The sequence below is a fragment of the Pleuronectes platessa genome, chromosome 4 (genome assembly GCF_947347685.1).
Source record: "Pleuronectes platessa chromosome 4, fPlePla1.1, whole genome shotgun sequence".
NCBI classification, from domain to species: Eukaryota; Metazoa; Chordata; class Actinopteri; order Pleuronectiformes; family Pleuronectidae; genus Pleuronectes; species Pleuronectes platessa.
This window is the reverse complement of record NC_070629.1, coordinates 17,340,834-17,362,874: the sequence shown is the minus strand read 5'-3', so window position 1 is coordinate 17,362,874 and position 22,041 is coordinate 17,340,834. Positions and strand designations below refer to the sequence as shown.

Genomic DNA, 22,041 nt, shown 5'->3' with positions numbered 1-22,041 from the left:
CTGCTGATCTGATGTTGAGGGCGAGTACTTTGATCCACAGTGTGGCAGCTAAGACCATAAAAACACGATCTCTATTGTTTTAAACCTGGATCGTGGGACTTCTAGCAGCATTTGATTCTCTGATCTCAGGGGTCTCGGAGCAGAGGCAGATGTCAGAAGCTCTGAAATATAAAGCAGAGCCCGACTAGGTAGTGAACAGCGATCGATAGGATCTGGAACTGAATTCTGTAGCAGATGGGCAGTCAGGGTAGTTAATCAACGTAATCATCTCATCACAAAAAAGATTCTGCTCAGGTAAGTACTAAAGTTTCGCTTTAGGATCAAAAACTTTTTACGCTACAAAACGGATCATCTCCCTTGGTTTAATGTTTGACTAAGTGAGATTAAAAGAGCAGCGATGTCGTTAAATAGAAGAGTAGTAAAACCGGACTTACTGCCGTGGTTCCTTCTTGAAATGAATAAGAAACAACACAAATTGACATGAAGTTTCTAAAAGAGATCACGCCTTTGGATCATTTTACATACCATGATCATCGGTTTGCTCATGTCGTGCTCACTCCAAAGTCTCACTGCAGGTGCTCCCACAAGGCAAAGCGTAACTCCACAGAAATTCAGTCTGTCCCCGGGAACCTGAGTCACATCAGCTATATCCTGGAGCTGGAGGGCAATTCTCCCTGGGGTTGATACAGCATGAACTTTAAACCGAACTCCAGCTTTGTACTGTTCGCCGGTAGAAAATACTGATTGCACTTGGTCATTGAGCTTGACTTTGATAAACTTTTACAGCTCCTGTGTCTCTGTGCACTGCTCATCCCCTCTCTGACCTTTTTCCAGCACATGTTGCACGATACACGACAGGGTTGCAGAGCGCACACATTCACAAGCAGGACTGGCACGAAAACATGTCAGTGTGTTACTGCATTGCTTCAAGATGACAGACTTCCCTCCTCTTGAGAGCACCAATTGTTAAAGTGTGTTTTTTTTTTTTTTATTTCCTCACAACTCACAGGATCTAACACAGGCTCTGTTTAGGTTACATAACAACTACACGGCTGCAAGAGATTCTTCCTGTTAAGAAAAACCTTTCTGCAGAAGTTGCTGCGCCATTTGCTGAACTTAAGGACAAGTTTATTTGCTCTGTCTTTCATTGTTCCTGCAGCTCCAACATAAACCAGTTGATAATTGTCTAAAAAAACACACACTGCAGCTTTAAGTATCAGATTACTACACAACAGCTTCAAACCTCTGAACGGCACTTTGCTTCTGAGATACGGAAACAGGTTGAGACTCCTACAGCCGTTTCCCTCCATCACACCACGTTATTCACTTAGTCGCAGAAATCAAATTTTTAAAATGTGACCAAAACCGAGAGACAACTTCCTCGCAAGTGCTCCCTCCCCTCTCCACTCCCACATGGGCAGCCAAATATCTGGAGATCCCCCGAGACACATCACAGGCTGCTCATTATCACTATAAACACAGACGAGGCCGACAACACAACACTAAGGGTTTGATTCTACTTATAAATATAATGAGAATCCAGACTAGAATAATGGCGCCAGTGTTGCGGACATGAAAAGACTGAAACCTCCATGCAGCCACACAGAAACAGATCTGAACCGATTAGGTCCGCACTCCTTTAAACTGCAGGAAACATTCTTACCTTTCATGATGATTTCCACAAGTCCCACTTCAACACATAACTTAATGCATGAGTCTATCCAAATGTGCATGTCAAGTCCAACACATAGCTGTGTGTATTACAGCTCCTTTGACCCTCCATCATGTATCACTGAGAATACAAAATAACTGATAATAAAAAAGGAACAATATATAAGAATGTGTAAGTTGTTTTAGCTTGCTGTTTAACAAAAGTGAGTTTGCTGTGTTGGCTGTGTTTGCTGTGCTGCGACCTCGAGTCACATGCAGGTTTCAAAGTCACTGGCCGAGGCCCTTGTTCCAATAATAGAGTCGAGTTGTTTGGCATGCGACAATAACACAGGTCGGCTCGATGCAGTCAGGTGGTGACGCGCAGCTTGTGGACACAGGACGAGCGGATGCATTGCTGCACGTCACTAATGGGACACAGTCTTAAAGCGGCATCCATCCTCTGTCTAACCTTTAAAACAACATGTCAGACAGATTCGTTCACCTCTGTATGGTCACATAATGGAGGCCTGACCCTGGACAGTTGACACTTTACTTTATTTATTATTTTAAAAGTCTTACTTGATGCCTGAGTAGCTGGGCTGCCTGGGTGCACAGGATGCCTGCTGAGGGGCCGATTTCCTGGTGGAGGTCGAAGGCTGAGCTGCACCACTCGGAGGTTTGGTGACCAGGGGCTCCTCGTCTGAGGAGTTATCCTCTGATGCTCCCAGAATGAATTTGAGGCGCTCCCTCGCCTCCGGCCCGGAGCTGAACATTGGCACTTTGGTTTTGTGAGGTTTCTGAGAGGTCGGAGGCAACGATGGCGCCTTTGAATTTACCTCAGAGGACGACTGTGGAGGCTCAGAGTCCAATGTTTTGACGTCAAGGCCTGAGGAGGCTCCGTCGGCTGGAGAACTGTTATTCTCTTTGCATGCGGAGGTGGTGGGAACTGTTGAGAGGGAATGCTCCCCTGTATGTGGGGTGTGAGGAGCGGACATGTGCTCCTCAGCTGGAGACGGAGATTCCTCTCCTTTCACGGGCATTGCCACTTTCTTGGTGTTAATCCTCCACAGCAGCAACAATATCCATAGGATTAATCCCAAAGCGGCTAACACGAACATTGACAGACATTCTTCCTGCACCTGAAACACAAATATGTGAGAAAACTTAAAGGTGTGGCTCAAATCATTTCATTGTATGTTCACATATTCTGCTGCATATGTGATAGATGTTGAATAAAGACGTTTGTAGCTCCAGAGCGAGATATGCGAAATCTGATAAATTGTCTAAAGTGATGTCACTTAAGTAATTGGTTGGGACTACAAGTTTTGAAATAACAAATAGCAGGAGATGAATCTCTGTTGCTTTCTCCTCATCGCTACATGATAGAAATAAATCTATATAACACTTAAATCGGAAGTGTCCAAGCAGAGGACAAAGAAAATATTAAATACAAAAATAAAGATATCTTTGCTATCAATTTGGCTTGTTTTGTGTAAATTGTCATTAATGAGGCCCACACTGCTACCATGGGAAACAGCTAAATATTTAGTTATAAATTTAACTTATTAAAAATAATGTCATGGTGTCCCTCTAGACATATTTCAATTCATCATTAATTAACACATGAATGAAGTAGAAACCAAGTGTTTAAGTCAGATTAGTAAGTTGTTGTTATTTTATGGTAACCGGCTGATACCAGTGGAACTGTAATCAAGAGGCTCAGTGGGTTCCTCTTCTACGTCCTTGGCACTTGATCTCAAGTGACCTGAGAAAACATTACACTATAGCTGCGTACTATTCTAGAGCACGGACATGTTTTAGAGGTGGTCGGACATCAGAGGACCTCCAAGGACAAGGACACCCGTGGTACTGTGGGATAAGGTCTGTGACTTCAAAACACAGAGTAAATCGATAGACATTCCTACTTTTATACCAGCCTTCATTCCAACCCTAACAAAACAGCAAGTACACAAATTAAATGCAGAAAGTTGCTATGTCAGGTAAATCAATTAAAATAATTTTATTAGCACTTATTAAAATGTACAAGGTTATTTGCACACTCTTCTTGACTCTGAACGTACACATCAATAAACAATCTGTTGACCAGTTGAAGCTGCTCGGGTCTCTAACAGCTGACGTGAGAGCTAAGTGTGGCAGCTCCATGTGGGGGAAAGGTCAACGCTGAGGAAGTAAAGGCTAATGCAGGCAACACATCCACACACATGCACAGCACATTCATGAGCATCTATAAGAGACAACGAGGGGAAAGGGATATGGGACGTGTGGATGTGTGAGCCATGTGAAGCGAACAGGGCTTCAAACTCACCGCACAGGAGACAAAGATGAAATAATGTGATTCACGTGAAAGAGGCTCACAAGGAGGGATTTGTGCTCTGCAGACACTTTGCCTCTGAGGCTGCACAGAAACAAAGAGAGAGAGAGGCTGATCCATCACTTTACAAATGAAACAAGCTGTGTTTGCTGTGTCACACGGTTACTTATTATGACATATAACAAACTACTGCAAATATTATTTTCCAACAATTAACAAGGCAAATTCGAATCAAAAGTTATGGCACTGCTAAATTAATGGAAATGATCATTTAGGTCACAGAGTGATGTCTTTGTCTCTACACTGCTGTCAGCTGCACAGGAGATGTCCACAGGCTTTATCAGCTGCAACCTGAACTCAATACTTCGATCCACGTCCGTTTCTAACACATGCTATCAACATGCATGACTGAGGAAGAGACTTTGAGGAGGTGGAGCAAAGCAGGAGGAATAGAAAAAAGTCAAACCTGAGTTCAGTCCATGTTCCACTCAACAGGAAAACTCCGCTAAGATAAATAGGTCCACTTGAGTCTGTGAGAAACACCTGCAGACGCACGACCGTGTGGAAAAATGCAGCTTCTCTGTGGTAGTGATCTGTCGGTGTTGTTGTTGTTGATGCTGCTGATGCTGCTGCTAGCGTGCTAACTGGGAGCAGAGGCTATTTCCACTACTCTACTCTGATCTGGATGGATTCTTGTGAATGAGGAACACTTCTTCACGTTCTACTCGACTCCATCGAGAACTCGTAGTGTGTCCTGCATGCAGCGGGCTGAGTCATTTCCATGTCAACAACAGTGAATGTCAAAGAGACACCTACCACCACCGGTCCAGTCTGTGTCAGCCCCTCCACCAGCAGCAGCAGCACACACTCACACACACACACACACACATACACACGTTCACACCTACACACTCACACACATTCACACAAACTCCTCCTTCTGCTCCTCCTCCTTTGAGGATGTAAACATGTGCTGCAGGAGCCACGCTCCTCCCAGGAAGAAGGAAACCTGCCAAAGATCGTGTGTGAAGGAAATAGGATGTCTCAGTTTGTGTTTAAAAAGGGGAAATGGAAACAAATGTTATGATGTCACTGCACTTGTGTTACTATGGACAACATTTGTATTCCTTTTTATTTAAAAATTACAACTTCTCCACAATGCTGGGTTACAGGCGGTGTCTTTTTTTGCAAACGTCACCACATACGTCATCAACACGAGCCTCGATACATGCTTATACATATATAAGCATATTAAAGCTATATATATACATATATATTTAATTAAATAACATTTTCACCACTTTCTAATTTTCTGCAAACTTTGGTAAGAATTTGAGCATGTTAAAGCCCTCAAAGCCTGAAAAATTATAATAGTAATCCTTACAATTTCAATAGGGCCTCACTGTCTGTCGGTGGCTGTCAGTGCTCGGGCCCTAATAATAATAATGCGGAAGTCTAAATGATATTTTCCTGGAAATGCCGAGGATTTTTAAGTTGGAGTGATTCTCTTGTTCATCAAACGATCTTTGTGGTTCCTCCTCTCGGCGCTGCGCTCGCGGGAACTGCAGGAACGCGCCAAAATAGGAAAACAGACGCGTCAGTGACAGGGACGAAAGATAAACAACTTTAACTAGTTCTACTGATGCGGCTCCTTTCACGGACCAACTGAGCGGCCGTGTGAATATCATCTGACCGTGTGTGCGTCGTCCTCTCACGATACAGGATGGTTTTCTTTAAAAACAGGGGGGGATACGGAGCGAATCGAGGACAAGGCGGAGGAGACCAGGACCAGTAAGTGAATTCCCTTGTTCTGTCATTGCTCCTGCCTCCTGCAGTGAGCTGTAGATACCCCTCACCGAGAGGCTGACGGGAGAAACCCATGTGTTTGAACCAGGGACGATGGATCGTCGGCTCTCAAGCGGCTGGAGCGCAGCCAGTTCACCGACGAGATGGACGCCCGCTTCGACTTCGACAGGCTGAAGGAGCCGGGGGAGAAAACCGGCTGGCTGATCAACATGCACCCCGTAGGTTCCACCGGCTGATGTGTCTGACACGTGGGAGGTCACCAGGAGGAGAAGTGACACTGAGCATGACACTGTTTTGATTCTTGTATTACCAGGCAGAGATCCTGGATGAAGACAAGAGGATGATCAGTGCTGTGGACTTTTACTTCATTCAGGAGGATGGAAGCAGGTTTAAGGTGCGATGTGATTCACCAGCTTTAATATTTAAAAATAATCTGTTATTATTATGTAAAAATAGTCATGCTTAATCTGCATGCTCCCTTGTGCCCCCTGATACTCTTCCTGTAGGTGGCCTTACCCTTCAAGCCATATTTCTACATAGCTACAAAAAGGGTAAGTCAGCATCAGTCGGTTTTTACACGTCACGTCAACATGTTTAATAAACTCGTGACTCAAAGACGTCTGTGTCTTTAGAACTGCGAGAGAGAGGTCGTCTCATACGTGTCGAAGAAGTTCCAGGGAAAGGTGGCGAAGCTGGAGATTCTCCCGAAGGAGGATCTAGACCTGGTGAGAGCATTAACGTCCATCAATGTTTTTAATTGAATATTTATCAAAATACAGACACGATGACATTTATATATGTGTAAAACCAACATAAAAAACAGTTGTGTTGTATGAACTAGAGCCTTTTCCATTAGAAATAGTGAAAACTCTTGCTGACAAACAAACATATGGACAGAGGTGAAGACTTGACCTCCTTGGGGTTATGAATATTACCATGAGTTGCAGCCTTTAAATTCAAAAGCATTTGGCCTTCAGCGTTGTTTTAGTATTGTCCTGTTCTCCTCAGCCGAACCATCTAGTCGGCCTGAAGAGAAGCTACATCAAGCTGTCGTTCAACTCCATGGACGACCTCCTCAAGGTGAAGCGCGAGATCTCTCCAGCAGTGCGCAAGAACCGGGAGAGGGAGCAGTCCAATGACGCCTACACGTCCATGTTGTCCAGGTACCACCAAAACCACAGATCGCCTCAGCTCCGCTCATGTCCGCTCACGTAGGGGAGAGCGGGGTAATGTGGGACATTTTGTACATTTGCTCCCCTCTAGGCGAGCTATAATTATATTTCAGTAAAATTTACACATTTCCCATTAATTCAGGATGTTTTCTAGCAATGGAAATGATCAGAATGTCTTCAGGACAAAGGGCAGTGAAAATATGATTGTTTTTAAAAAAGTGGTCTCACTTTACCAGCTACGGGGTAAAGTGAGACAGACCAGAGAGATCAAAGGGGTAAATTGATCCACTTACTTATTCCACTTTAAAATCAATCAATTTGTTTTGACACAACAGTTGAATAAGTTCAAAGCAAGAAAGTTTACTTTTACATGCAATAAACACATCTTTGTGAAAAGACATACTAACCACAGCACCAGCACCAACTTTCCTTCATGGTAAGGGGAGAATGGGAGGGGCTTGAAAACATTATGGTCAAATGACCACAAATGTGATCCGTTGCCTAGATACAGGGGGTGTCTCACATTACCCAATGTCTCACATTACCCCGCTCTCCCCTACTGATCTGTGGACGCCTGTGTTTTTTTTCAGTGCCTTGTCAGGAGGCCATGTGACCTCCAATGATGATGACGCGAGGTCAAAGAGCATCTCCGACCAGTTGGACAACATCGTGGACATGAGAGAGTACGACGTCCCCTATCACGTGCGAGTGTCCATCGACCTCAAGATCCACGTGGTAAGAGCAGGTTTCTGCTGGAGGTGTACGCACTGTGCACGAGGATGCACGTGTTCGCTGTTCTGATCTTCACCGTCTGTGCTCCTCAGGCTCACTGGTACAACGTGCGGTACAGAGGCAGCGCTTTCCCACCAGAGATCGTACGGAGAGACGACCTTGTGGAGAGACCAGTACGAGGATTTAGTTATTTACTGGTTATTGAGGACAATGTTATCTTGACATCTTCGTCCATGTCAGTGTGTCTTCGTTAAAACTTTGCCCCCTGCTCCTGTAGGATCCTGTTGTTTTGGCTTTCGACATCGAGACGACCAAACTTCCACTGAAGTTTCCAGATGCTGAGTCAGACCAGATCATGATGATCTCCTACATGATAGACGGACAGGTGAGTTTTTATTTACATGTTTATATTACACATTAATATTCTCCTGTGTGTGTGTGTGTGTGTGTGTGTGTGTGTGTGTGTGTGTGTGTGTGTGTCGGACTGAGTTCTCTCAACTTTCTTTTTAAAGGGGTTTCTAATAACAAACAGAGAGATCGTCTCTGAGAACATTGAGGATTTCGAGTTCACTCCCAAACCTGAGTATGAAGGGCCGTTCACTGTCTTCAATGAGGATGACGAGGTGCGTAGCTGCGTCGCACTCAATATTCTACAGTGGAAATAATGTAGAATCACTTGAGAGTTTGTTTGTTCCTATAAATGTGCTGCACTGGTTTTTGCATCCGTGAAATAACATGTGGTAAATTGACCTTGGCTGCAGGCGGCCATGATTCAGAGGTGGTTCGATCACGTTCAAGAAACGAAGCCAAACATCTTTGTAACATACAACGGAGACTTCTTCGATTGGTGAGCTGTGGACCGAGTTGTTTCTGTAGAATGTCTACTACATGTGTTACTCATCTACTATGATGTCTGCCTTCCACCTCCCTGACTTTGTTTACTTTCTTTAAGGCCTTTCATTGAGACTCGGGCCGGCCTCCACGGGCTGAGCATGCACAGGGAGATCGGTTTCCAGAAGGACAACCAGGGAGAGTACAAGTCCACTCAGGCCATCCACATGGACTGCTTGAGGTTCGCACTCCTCTAACACAGTCACCATGACACCATTGTGGTTAATGTAAACTAGACCATGACCAGTTTATCGGTTAGCAGATGATATCAGTGTTAAAGTTTGCAGATTTTAAATTGTTTGTATCGGACACACTCTTAGGGTTCAGAGCTGGATCTAGATGAATACATTTCTAACATCCCTCCCACCCGTGTGTCCTGCGCCAGGTGGGTGAGAAGAGACAGCTACCTTCCAGTGGGAAGTCACAACCTGAAGGCAGCGGCGAAGGCTAAACTGAGCTACGACCCGGTGGAGCTGGATCCAGAGGAGATGTGCCGCATGGCCACGGAGGAGCCACAGGTACACGGAGGGAATTCAGTTTCGACAGCTCCGAAAAATCAAGAGTCTTCAATCTCATGGACGTTTTCTCTCTTTCTCTCTCTCTCTTTCTGTCAGACTTTGGCCACCTACTCCGTGTCAGATGCTGTGGCCACGTATTACCTGTACATGAAATATGTTCATCCCTTCATCTTTGCTCTGTGCACCATCATCCCCATGGAGCCTGATGAGGTTTGTCTGTTGTGTGTCTTGTAAATGAGGATTAATCCCCCCCCCAGGAATAGCACACATTTTCACAGTTAATCATTTCCTTTCTTGCATTGTTACCAGGTGCTGCGTAAAGGTTCTGGGACCCTGTGTGAGGCCTTGCTCATGGTGCAGGCCTTTCACGCCAACATCGTGTTCCCCAACAAGCAGGAGCAGGTCTTCAACAAACAGACGGAGGACGGCCACGTCATGGACTCTGAGACGTACGTGGGCGGCCACGTGGAGGCGCTGGAGTCCGGCGTGTTTCGCAGTGACATCCCCTGCCGCTTCAAAATGGTCAGTCACTTGATCACAGCTCTACTTGATGCTGGCTCCTTACTTTCCTGTTTTTTTACTGTGATGGTTTTGTTTGTTGACAGAACCCGGCTGCATTCGACTTCCTGCTTCAAAGGGTCGAGAGAACGATGCGTCACGCTATTGAGGAAGAGGAGCAAATCCCTCTGGAGCAGATCACAAACTTCAATGAGGTGTGATTTGTCATTGTTTCTTTCCTTTTTTTATGTTGCGTCTCAGATTTCTCTTTTTACTTTCCAAAAGTCCCCTACTGTCAGGTTTCTCAGCTTGAAGTTTTAAAACGTCACTGATGTTTCCCCAGGTCTGCGACGAGATCAAGAAGAAGCTGATTTCACTGAAGGAGGTTCCAAACAGGATCGAGTGCCCCCTCATCTACCATCTGGACGTCGGGGCGATGTACCCCAACATCATTCTCACCAACCGGCTGCAGGTAAGAAAAAAGGAAATGCATGAAAGTGGGCAAAGTTATAGAAAAGCCTGAAACTCAATTCTTTATTTTTTTGTCTTTTGCAGCCATCTGCTATGGTTGACGAGGCCACGTGTGCTGCCTGTGACTTTAACAAACCTGGAGCCACCTGTCAGAGGAGGATGGCCTGGCAGTGGAGAGGAGAAATCAGTGGGTTCAAGTGCTTATTGTGTGTTAGGGCTGTCACAACAATCAATAGCAATTTACAGTAATCCAAATTATCATTGGAAAGAGGTTGTTGTTGGACAAATAAACTTTTATTTTAATTCAATGCTATGACTATGAGTTTAATTAAATATAATTTGTATTGCTATAATTTATGTATCAATTTTTCTCAAGCTTTCTATAGACATTGAGATGATATCATTTTGTATATTCTTTTGAATCTGTTGATAATTGTAGTGGCTCTGTTTGTGGAAATAGTCAACGCAACCTTTATTAAGCATCAACACGTGTAGTAAAGTGAGCGTCTGGTTGCAGTGCCAGCCAGTCGCAGTGAGTTTCACCGGATCCAGCAGCAACTGGAGTCAGAGAAGTTCCCGTCGCTGTTTCCCAACGGTCCACCTCGCGCGTTCCACAACCTCAACAGAGAGGAGCAAGCCAAGCACGAGAAGAAACGTTTGGCCGGTACTTTGTTTTTAACAGTCTTTGTTTAGTAATTCCACTAAGCCAGTCCTGCTCATTTTGTTATAAACTTTGATAATAAGTGTTCATGTTTACTGATAAACAAAACATGATGTTTATGTTCCCTGTGCCAGACTACTGTAAGAGAGCCTATAAGAAGACACATGTCACCAAAAAGGAGGAACGCGTCACCACCATCTGTCAGAGAGAGAACTCCTTCTATGTGGACACTGTGAGAGCTTTCAGAGATCGACGCTACGAGTTCAAAGGACTCCACAAGGTACACTTTGGGATCCATATGAATGAAAACTGGAATAGCTCTCAGCAGAGTTCATATCTTTGCCACGGCCCAACAGTCCCCATCAAGCTGCACGATTTTCACACACCTGCATATTAGTTCCCTAAACAGACCTGTTGTTTTTTTTTAGCTAGGGAAATGTTGGAAGACATTTAGCTATGTTAAAGAAAGCGATTTAGAGAAAAAACAACCTGGATCCACACTCAAATTGTATGAGGTTTTCCCTGAGACGTACTGCATCCTTCTACCAAGTATTGTGGTAATCCACTCTGCTGTTATTGTGTAATCTTGCTTTCAAACCAAGCAATGACCAAATGGTCAGGGGTGAATGTTTAACTTATAAACACACTCATATCTAAAGACACTTAAGATCGTCTTGTGTTGCTCATTCAAACCCGTGTTATTTTCATGCTTCTCTGTTAAAGGTGTGGAAGAAGAAACTGTCGTCAGCTCAGGACTGTGGAGACGCTGCCGAGGTGAAGCGCTGCAAGAACATGGAGATCCTGTACGAGTCCCTTCAGCTCGCTCACAAGTGTATTCTCAACTCTTTCTACGGCTACGTCATGAGGAAAGGGTGAGAGTCAGTCACTGCACAGTGTTCAGCAGAAGATCTCTTTTTTTGTTGTCTTGTTGTTGTCTTGTTGTTGTTGTTGTGGACCTGACGTTGTTTGTGTTGCCACCAGGGCGCGCTGGTATTCCATGGAGATGGCTGGCATTGTGTGCTTCACTGGAGCCAACATCATCACTCAAGCCCGAGAGCTGATCGAACAGATAGGGTGAGTATCACATGGATGATGTGATGGTTATTTACAGGAATGATGTACCTGATCAGGGAGAGTGCTGCAGGGATCCACTGACTCGTCTCATCAGCATCATGTTGATGTCTGTTTGAATCGGGCACCTGCTGTGTGGTCTTTATTTCTTGTGTGATTTTGTTTTCATCAAACATACATAAACGTGACTTTTATTTTTGTTGACATGTTCTCGAGCGAAATCAACAATATGCTCATCACGTTTTTTCCCCTCCACTCCCGTGTCTCAGGAGACCACTCGAGCTGGACACTGACGGTATCTGGTGTGTCCTACCCAACACCTTTCCTGAGAATTTTGTGGTGAAGACGAGTAATGAGAAGAAGCCCAAGGTGACCATCTCCTACCCGGGGGCCATGCTGAACATCATGGTGAAGGAGGGATTCACCAACGACCAGTACCACGAGCTGGTCGACCCCGGGTCCCTCACCTACAACACCCGGTCAGAGAACAGCATCTTCTTTGAGGTGGACGGACCGTACCTGGCCATGATCCTGCCCGCCTCAAAAGAGGAAGGAAAGAAGCTGAAGAAGAGGTCAGAGGCAGCGGATTTCTTTGTAATTCATATTTTTGTGGATGAATATATCATATAAGTTGCGTGGTCAATGGATTCTTTGTACCAAACATTAAGGGAATGGGCTGTCTGCTTAAGATCGTATTAAACTGTAGAGCGACCATGATGATCACTGGCTTCTCTCCTTGTTTAAGGTACGCTGTGTTTAATGAGGACGGCTCTCTAGCTGAGCTCAAGGGTTTTGAAGTGAAGAGGAGAGGAGAGCTCCAGCTCATCAAGATTTTTCAATCCTCAGTGTTTGAGGCTTTCCTGAAAGGCACCACTCTGGAGGAGGTCTACGCATCGGTGGCCAAAGTGGCCGACTACTGGCTGGACGTTCTGTACAGCAAGGTGAACATAGCATTGTGATATCAAAAGATATTTCCATCATACTATCAGCTGTGTTTTGAGTAACTTGGATTAACTCCCCGTGTTTTTAATTTGTAAAATTCAGTATTGTTTGCTGAGAAAGTTCAGTCAAATTGTTGAGTCCAGTCCTTGTTATCCTCACACAAATCTTTACTTCCCTGGTTTTTCCAGGCTGCCAACATGCCAGATGCGGAGCTGTTTGAACTGATTTCCGAGAACCGCTCCATGTCCCGGAGGCTGGAGGACTACGGAGAGCAGAAGTCCCTGTCGATCAGCACCGCTAAGAGACTCGCTGAGTTCCTGGGAGACCAGATGGTGAAAGACGCTGGTCTGAGCTGTCGCTACATCATCTCCCGAAAACCAGAGGGTTCACCTGTCACAGAAAGGTGGGCCAGCAGCTCTTCTAATAGACATTGTTCATGTTCATGTTCATGTTCATGTCCATCCTTCTGCATCAAAAATGGTAGCTTTAGCAGGAAAACTATGGAAAACAAGTGGGACCTCTTCAGCAGAGGATGCAGCTTTAACCATTTTAGTGAAGGTTTACATTAGGAGGATAAGATTAGATGAATTAGAATAAATATTGTTTATCCCAATGTCACAGCAGGATAATTAAAAACTCTTTATTCAATATGAGCATCGACTATATTCATGCGAAGAATGGAAAAAATCTAAATTCAATTTATTAAATACTATATATCACCAAAATAAATGGTAACTAGTTTAGAGTTCATTTAATTGTATGAACCCCAATCTAATGTTTTTATATTGTTATAATGCCATTATATTCATAATGACTTCATCATGAGGTCTAACCGATCAAAGTGCCATCATACAGTAACACACAAACACAGGCGACAACAGTTCTCAGCTTTTAATGAAGCTGGCACACGGGTCATGAACACGGAGGTGGCAAAAGAAATCTTGAAAAATATGGAATTAAATGACAAAGCATAGCAGACAGTGCAAGTTGTCCAATGAATACACAACTTGCCCCCAAACTGACTCTGTTTTGTAAGTCAAACTGTTCAGTCATGAACCATCTTCTGTTGTTATCACCACTAAATAACATTGTCTCAGGATGTTTGTGGAGAACGGGCACTTTATGACTTTTGCAGAAGTAAAAGCTTTTAGTTTCACATTTGTGTCACTGGGTTTGTCTCCATTAGAGCCATTCCACTGGCCATCTTCCAGGCAGAGCCCAGCGTGAAGAAACACTTCCTCCGTAAGTGGTTGAAGATGTCCAGCCTGCACGATTTGGACATCCGCTCTGTGAGTTTTTTTTAGATGCATATTTTACAAGCTTCTGTCTGAATCTTCCTCTGTTCTCCCAATGACATGAACATTTCTCTTGTGGGCCGTCCCAGATCCTGGATTGGAGTTATTACATAGAGAGGTTGGGTAGTGCCATTCAGAAAATCATCACCATCCCTGCAGCTCTGCAACAGGTCAAATAAAAAAAAGAGTGCCTTCAATTTATTTGAGTAAATCAAAAATGATGTGCAGATTAATTGATCTTATTTGTTAAATTGCATCATCAGGTGAAGAACCCAGTGCCCAGAGTGAGACATCCCGACTGGCTTCATAAGAAACTCCTGGAGAAAAACGACATTTTCAAGCAAAAGAAAATCAGTGAACTGTTCACCAGTGAGGGCAAGAGACAGGTGGGTTCACCTCACAGCAGAATGTCAGGGAGTCACTGCTTTGTTTGTTTCGAAAAATGTTTTAAATACCTACGTCTGAATTAAGCTGATCAAACTCACTCCGATGAGCCATTATTCATTTAATTATCAGGGATTTCCGGTGTGGGGGGGGGGGGGTCATTCCCCTCCTGTTGTTTGATAGGTGTGTTTTAAATGTGCTCGTTCTCTTACATGCAGAGCAATAACTCAGTCTGGTGGCAGTTTAATGAACGTTCTTATTGAACTCCCACACAGTCAATCATGGCCAAGAGTACAAATCAAATGTAGAATGACAATTAAAGTTATAATAAACTAATAACCCTCTAAGCTTCATTGAATTGAAAGCACTAATTTACATTTGATTCTAATTAGCTGAATGTTCCTGGTCCCTCTCAGGTGGCCCATCAGCCTCTTGAAGCAGGCCAGGCTGCGGACATAGAGGACTTCGGGCGGCCAGCCAGACCCCTGCAGCCGGCCATCCTCATCAGCACCAAGCGGAAGCGAGCGTCCCAGGGAGAGGACAGCCAGGTGGAGTCTCAGGTCCTGGAGCTCACCCAGTCCTGGCGAGAGATCCTGGGACCACCCCCACCCATGGGAGAGGAACAGGTAGGAAGCAAGAACCACTAGGTCCTGCTTTTTGTGTCAGTGTTTAGATACCTGCTTCTTTCAGGCCATTTCTAATGCTTTCTGAATTCGTTTGAAATTACGGGTACTTTGAGACCTCTGTGTCATCATTACCTGAAAGAGGTCACATTTACATTGGCTATTTTTTTTTTTCGAATGCTCCTGTGCACAGGAGGAGCTATTGGTGTGGCTGCGCTACCACAAGAAGAAGTGGGAGCTGCAGCTGAGGCAGAGGAAGGAGAGAAAGAAGAGGAGGAGGATGCTGGACGGTGAAGCTCAGCCTGTAGGTGGAGGAGTGATCAGAGACGGCCCCACCACCGGCCTTGGCAGCTTCCTGCGCAAAACTGCCCGCAGCATTCTGGACATGCCCTGGCAGATTGTGCAGGTGGAGTAAATTTACCCTTAGGTCATCACCTTCAATACAATCCATAGAAGATTGTCTAATATAATTCATACAACACTGAATCATGGTTTAACATGATATCCTGTTACCCACCACACAGATTGCAGAGACGAGTCACCCTGGCCTGTACAAGCTGTGGGCTGTGATTGGTAATGACCTCCACTGCATGAAGCTCAACATCCCCCGGGTCTTCTACGTCAATCAGAAAGTCCCCAAACAGGAGGAGGGAGCCATGTACAAGAAGGCAAGAGGAATGAAAGACGCTGGGAAATATGTTTGTTTGAAAATTTTGATTTCGTGTAAGTTCTGACATGAACTCGTGGCTTCAGGTGAACCGGCTGCTGCCTCGCTCCAACATTGTGTACTACCTCTATGAGTACTGTGTACCAGAGGACATGTACCAGGAGCACATCAACCAGATCAACGCAGACATGTCTGCACCAGACATCGAAGGAGTCTACGAAACACAGGTGAACACGCACGTTTACTCACCTCCAGTGTTCTCATAAGCTGCAATAACATATTCTAGTCTACATCATGGATTAAGAGTTGGTTATATTTTTCCACGTGTCTTTTATAAACAGATTAAACAGTGTGATCGCCGTCCTTTCTCTCTCTCAGGTCCCCTTGCTGTTTCGGGCCCTGGTGCAGCTTGGATGCGTGTGTATGGTCAATAAACACGTGGTGAGGGATCTGGCCGGCAGGGAGGCGGACACCTTTGATCTGGAGCATCTAGAGATGAGGTCTCTGGCCCAGTTCAGCTACCTGGAGCCAGGTAAGACCCATCTCACACACTGGTCGTCTGGAATTGATGTTATAATGGATCCTGCAGGGTTTATTGTTTTGTTGTCATTTTACTTTCTCACTAACATAGTTCTTGTCATGGTTACATTTATATCTATTTATCTATAGTTGTAGCTAAACACATGGTGGGCAGGGGATTCTTCTGAGGTGGTGGTCTTGGGATACCACAGCTTGTTTTGAAGCTTATTAAACAAACTTCTTTGATTGAAGGTGTTTATAATGTCATTTTTAACAATAAACTGGCTTTTACAAGTTTACATGACTGTGTTATGTTTTCTTTCTTTTCAGGGAGTGTTCGTCATATGTACTTCTATCATCACAGCCAGGGACACAAGGCTCTGTTTGGACTTTTCATCCCCTCTCAGCGCAAAGCCAGCATCTTCATCTTGGACACGGTAAGAAAAATACAAACCTTTATTTATTTTACTCTCTCCGTAATGGAGATGCATTTCCATCAAGCTACAGAGAGTTATACTCAATTGCATTTTTTTTCTTTTAGGTGCGGAGCAACCAGATGCCCAACCTGAATAACCTTTACACTGCAGAACGCACCGCCCTCCTGGAGAAGACCACCGAGGAGCTCCTGCCTCCAGAGAAACACAACTTCGAGGTTCGAGCTGAAAACGACCCAAAGGCTATTTACCGCGCACTGCAGCGGATTTTGCTCAACTACAAGGTGAAATACACTGTTCATGTTTCACACTTTACATTCATGAATATCACTAGTCATGTGCATGTGGATTAACAGATTACCTGCTTCGTCTGTCGCTGTTTACAGGAGGAGCGTCGGGGCCCCACCCTCATCGCTGTGCAGTCAAACTGGGAGCTGCGTCGGTTGTCAGCGGGGATGCCGGTGCTTGAGGAGTTTCCTGTCGTTCCAGTGCACGTGCTCGACGAGATCAGCTATAACGTGCTGGATTGGCAACGGCACGGTGCCCGGCGCATGATCCGTCACTACCTCAACCTGGACAGCTGCCTGTCGCAAGCTTTCGACATGGCCAGGTACAAACTGCACACTTTAGACTCTGTGACTCCCCTTTATTTGTTGTTTTAGTCAAGAGCTTTTGTCACAGGTTTGTCTAAAATACTCTCTATGAAACTCACATGATATCTCTGGCTTCCAGGTATTACCACTTGCCTGTGGGGAACTTGCCTCAGGATGTGTCCATCTTCGGTTCAGACTTGTTCCTGGCGAGACATCTTCGGAAACACAACCACCTGCTGTGGCTGTCACCTACAGCCAGACCTGACCTCGGGGGAAAGGAGGCTGATGACAGCCGTCTGGTCATGGAGAGCGACGACAGAGGTTCTGTGGAGATCAACTCTCAAGGATGCTATTCCACCGGTACATAAACACCAGGAGCATGCACGTGTACAGGAAAAACAAAAATCATAAAGCAAACTAAATCAAAACACAAAAACATTTCCCTGCATTTATGTATTATCTTGCTTTTTCTAGTTTGTGTGGAGATGGACCTGCAGAGCCTGGCAGTGAACACCCTCCTCCAGTCGCAGCATGTCAACGACATGGAGGGTGGAGCCAGTCTGGGCGTCAGTTTCGATGTGATCCAGCAGGCCTCGCTGGAGGACATGATGTCAGGAAATCAAGGAGCAAGCGCTCATGCTAGCTATGATGAGACTGCTCTCTGCTCCAACACCTTCAGGTGTGTCAATGTGAATCACCTACATATAAACAGCATAGTCTCACTGGTTGTGGATTTGTTCCTCATTGATAAAGGAAGCAGGTCGTGTTTGGTGTTTTGCTCATCCCACTGTTTCCTCTGTCGTATGAGCAGGATCTTGAAGAGCATGGTGGTGGGATGGGTCAGGGAGATCACCCAGTACCACAACGTGTACGCCGACAACCAGGTGATGCACTTCTACCGCTGGCTGCACTCCCCGAGTTCTCTGCTCTACGACCCTGCTCTGCATCGCACCCTGCACAACATGATGAAGAAGGTGTTTCTACAGTGAGTGACACCGCCACAACTTCCTCTACACATATATATAACCAGCTGACTTGGAGTCATTCATGTTTAATCTTTTTTTTTTAAAAACATGCTCGGGTTTTTTGGGAAATCCGTGCAGTGATATTTAATATGAGTAATATATCTCTCCCAGTGTATCTGGGGGCGGTTGATGTGACATTTTATGTTTTGTATTGATTATTTAATAAGTATGTTGGGGCTCTGAGGGTAACAAATTGAGGCAGCGTTATTTAAGTTTTTTTATTTGCGTGGCTCAAAACATCCGCTCTGCCAGGTCAGCTCTGTCCGGTTTACTCGTCTTTTTTCCTTCTCTTATTATTCCCATCCTTCTCTTAAATGCTGCAGTGTTCTGTTCTTCCATAAATCATTCTTATGTCGTTCTGTTCTCAGGTTGGTTGCAGAGTTTAAACGTCTTGGCTCAACTGTGGTGTACGGAAACTTCAACAGGATCATCCTGTGTACTAAAAAACGGAGGACAGATGATGCAATCGGCTACGTGGGGTATATCACTAACAGGTCAGATATTTCTCTTCTGCAGTTACGTCTTTATAAGTCCTGCATCTTGCATTGTTAAGTGACATCATCGCTTAATCTCTGCATATATCCATTCCCCAACCCCTACATCACTATTTGATATAAATACATGTATATAATATATTACTGTTGTTAAATACATACATACCTGCATTAAATGTTTAAAAGACTATACATTAAACAGGCTGCTCAGTAAGAAACTGAGTCAATTAAAAGGGTTTGTATTCAGTTGCCTGGAGCCAGAACACATTAATCAGAAAAAGCACAATAACCATTTAGACCACTGAAATGTTTTCTCCATATGGTGTTGTGGTCTCCATCACGGGAAGTCTACTATAAAGGTCATTTAAAAGCGAGTTGCCCATTATACTAATGGGACCAATACATAATGGGGAAGTTAAGCCAATGATTCAATACTTCAATGTGAAATGAAAAATATCTCGGACCTAGGACGACCTCCAAATGTTTTCCTGATGTTCCAAGCAGCATCACAGCAGTATCATTGACATTTAAAAGTTCGGTTGTTTCTCAATATTACTTACAGAACATTTTCTTTCATTTTCTTCTCTTTCTTCCCCTAAATATCGTTAATATCAGGGTATTTGACACTTCACCTCTTCTTCTCTTCCAGCATCCACTCCAGAGAAATCTTCCACTCTTTGTCCTTGTCCTTCTCCCGCTGCTGGGAGTTCCTGATGTGGATGGACCCGGCCAACTACGGCGGCGTGAAGGGGAAGCTGCCCTCCAACCTCTTGCAGGGAGAGGTACGTCAAACTGAAACTTCTCCAGAACAGTTTATTTAATTTAATTGATGTTATCTGAGCTGAATCCAGAGGTCATTCCCCCTCCGTTGATTGTTCTTTAGGAAGGAGCCAAACAGAAGAAGAATAAACAAGGGGAGGGTGAAGAGGACGGCAGCGAGGATGAAGATGAGGCGGAAGCAGAAGTTGAGGAAGATGAAGAGACGGATGAGGTGGAGGAGCTGATTGAGAGCAACTGGAACATCATGCAGTACCTGCCTCAAACGGCCTCCTGTCAGAAATACTTCCTCATGATCGTCTCAGGTATCAAATAAAACGAGTCTGCACACAACAGACATTTGTTCTTTGCTTTTTCTCTCTGCTAACGAACACACACCCATCTGTTCCACCCCAGCCTACATTGCAGCTGTGTACCAAAGTATGAAAGAGGAGCTGAGACGTAATGCTCCTGGAGCAACGCCAGTAAAGAGACGTGGAGGCAGCCAGGCTTCTCAACAGGCAGTGGGAGACCTGAGTGCTCTTCCTGGTAAGAAGCTGTTTGAGAAGCTGCTTCGGTTACTAAACACTTTGCTTGTCTTTAAAGGACTCCACATTACACTCATTAGTTACCATGGAATAGTTTCTGTTACACCATTAATGGGAGGTTTCAATCACATTTGGGCTGATTTCCTCACAGATGTTGTGATCTTTCTCCTGCAGGAATGATCTCCTTCTCCCAGGAATACGTGTCCAGTGAGCTGACACAGAACTTCTTCACCATCACTCAAAAGATCCAGAAGAAAGTTGCGGGCACCAGGAGTGTGACGCAGCCCTCAGAGCTGTTCCCTGTCCTGCCTGGATCCCACCTGCCACTCAAAAACCCAGCACTGGAGTTCATCAAATATGTCTGCCAGGTATGCACCTCGAGATTTGGTAAATGCCAAAAGCGGAACAGAACACAAAAAAAGTCTTGCTAACCAAGTCTTTGTGTTTCATGTTGTCATAATTATTTCCTTTGCAACATTGAGCAGTGTTGGAGGATTGGTAATTGATGGAACATCTTTGCTCCCTGCAGGTCCTCTCACTGGACGCCAACATAGCGAACCAGGTGAACAAGCTGAAGAGAGACCTCCTGCGTCTTGTGGACGTCGGCGAGTTTTCAGACGACGCTCAGTTCCGTGATCCCTGCAACTCCTACGTCCTACCAGAGGTCATCTGCCACCAGTGCAATTTCTGTCGTGACCTCGACCTCTGCAAGGACCCATCTGTGGCGCAGGTGAGAGCTTAGACAAAATAAAAATAAAAACACTTAAAATCGTTCAAAATTGTATTAAAATTCCAGAGACATTGTCATTTGATTCACCAATTACTCCTCCTGCATATGGCCGTGGCTCAGGAAGTAGTGTGGTTTGTCAAAATGGTCAAATACCGAAACCCACATTTTCCCTGACAGCTTTGCTTTTTCTATAGTGATAGAGAAAGTGCAGCATTTAGTAGCAATTGTACTGTAGAGTTCTTTAGATAAAATAACACAAGAAAAGTGCAATACTGAAACAGTCCTTTTACCATTTATACATTCAGACATCCAAACGGAATGAACCCTTGTTTTCTTCTCCTCAGGACGGGTCGGTCTTGCCTCAGTGGTTCTGCTCCAACTGCCAGGCCCAGTACGAGACCGAGTCTGTAGAGATGGCTCTGGTAGAAGCTCTGCAGAAGAAGCTGATGAGCTACACCCTGCAGGACCTGGTGAGTCACAAATGTTGATTTTCATACACATTACAGGAAACGACCTCGTCCTAATAGGTAATGCATGTACCATCAACCATATATATCACCCCCCTCCCTGTTTCCTTATACATGTCTAGACAATTTACCTTTAAAGAAGCAACAGTCTTAAACAAAGCAAAATATTTCCTCTGTGAGCCCATTAGTGTCCCCCAAAAAAAGAGAAGAAGAATTTCAAATGTGTGAAACTGTTGTTCAAACATGTGTGTCTCCTGTGTGATTTCAGGTGTGTAACAAATGTAAAGGGGTGAAGGACGCCAACATGCCCCTCTACTGCCGATGTGCTGGAGACTTTGACCTCACTTTCTCAATCAAGGTTTCTGCTCTCTCATACTTTACTCCATTCATTTTAGTGATGAAAGCATGCATCTTACAGCTGTTTATGTTTCCTCTCTTCCATTTTAAAGAGCTTCTCTGAGCAGATCACGGTGTTTCAGAACATAGCTTCCCACTACAACATGAGCTTCCTGGAGGAGACCATTGACTGGCTGCTCCTGATGAATCCACAGGTCCGACAGAGCTCTCGCTGACCGGGACCCCGGCTCTCTTTGCCAGATGATGAACTTGACGTTTGTTTCAATTCTGTTTGATTGTGTGTCGTGCAGGTTGGAAGAGAAATATATGGACTGTAAATATGTTTGAACTCCTGATTATGTCATAGAATATTTTATGAAATGAGTTGATTACTGCGTTTGATGGTTAATAAATGTTTTCCAAGTA

The 22,041-nt window shown here is 44.6% G+C and overlaps 2 protein-coding genes across 11 annotated transcripts in view; one reads left to right on the top strand and one right to left on the bottom strand.

The window, feature by feature from the left end:
• Nucleotides 1-4,924, bottom strand: part of acacb (acetyl-CoA carboxylase beta) — a 23,451-nt gene extending 18,527 nt beyond the window's left edge. Inside the window, exons 1-4 of one of the 10 annotated variants that reach the window (XM_053420242.1) lie at nucleotides 4,799-4,870; nucleotides 4,449-4,525; nucleotides 3,977-4,066; nucleotides 2,230-2,789 (exon numbers count right to left, since the gene is read on the bottom strand). In XM_053420242.1, the coding sequence (XP_053276217.1) occupies nucleotides 2,230-2,768 (539 nt within the window). In that variant the 5' untranslated portion in view covers nucleotides 2,769-2,789; nucleotides 3,977-4,066; nucleotides 4,449-4,525; nucleotides 4,799-4,870. Of the gene's footprint in view, nucleotides 1-434; nucleotides 457-525; nucleotides 1,205-1,243; nucleotides 1,392-1,663; nucleotides 1,970-2,229; nucleotides 2,790-3,976; nucleotides 4,067-4,448 lie in introns of those variants that run through there. The other 9 variants (XM_053420243.1, XM_053420245.1, XM_053420244.1 and 6 more) reach the window with 9 other exon arrangements.
• Nucleotides 4,884-22,041, top strand: pole (polymerase (DNA directed), epsilon). Its single transcript, XM_053420253.1, has 48 exons — nucleotides 4,884-5,773; nucleotides 5,877-6,006; nucleotides 6,102-6,182; nucleotides 6,295-6,339; nucleotides 6,421-6,513; nucleotides 6,797-6,951; nucleotides 7,551-7,695; nucleotides 7,785-7,865; nucleotides 7,970-8,077; nucleotides 8,205-8,315; nucleotides 8,454-8,539; nucleotides 8,645-8,764; nucleotides 8,969-9,101; nucleotides 9,198-9,311; nucleotides 9,411-9,623; nucleotides 9,707-9,814; nucleotides 9,943-10,071; nucleotides 10,155-10,257; nucleotides 10,588-10,734; nucleotides 10,866-11,011; nucleotides 11,455-11,603; nucleotides 11,713-11,805; nucleotides 12,072-12,374; nucleotides 12,548-12,743; nucleotides 12,933-13,147; nucleotides 13,931-14,033; nucleotides 14,129-14,209; nucleotides 14,303-14,425; nucleotides 14,840-15,049; nucleotides 15,240-15,452; nucleotides 15,571-15,714; nucleotides 15,800-15,940; nucleotides 16,092-16,245; nucleotides 16,563-16,669; nucleotides 16,774-16,950; nucleotides 17,053-17,276; nucleotides 17,399-17,619; nucleotides 17,734-17,938; nucleotides 18,071-18,244; nucleotides 18,653-18,778; nucleotides 19,428-19,560; nucleotides 19,662-19,860; nucleotides 19,952-20,083; nucleotides 20,257-20,450; nucleotides 20,612-20,812; nucleotides 21,157-21,282; nucleotides 21,548-21,637; nucleotides 21,729-22,041. The coding sequence occupies exons 1-48, from the start codon at nucleotides 5,706-5,708 to the stop codon at nucleotides 21,849-21,851; spliced, it is 6,873 nt and encodes a 2,290-aa protein (XP_053276228.1). The 5' UTR covers nucleotides 4,884-5,705; the 3' UTR covers nucleotides 21,852-22,041.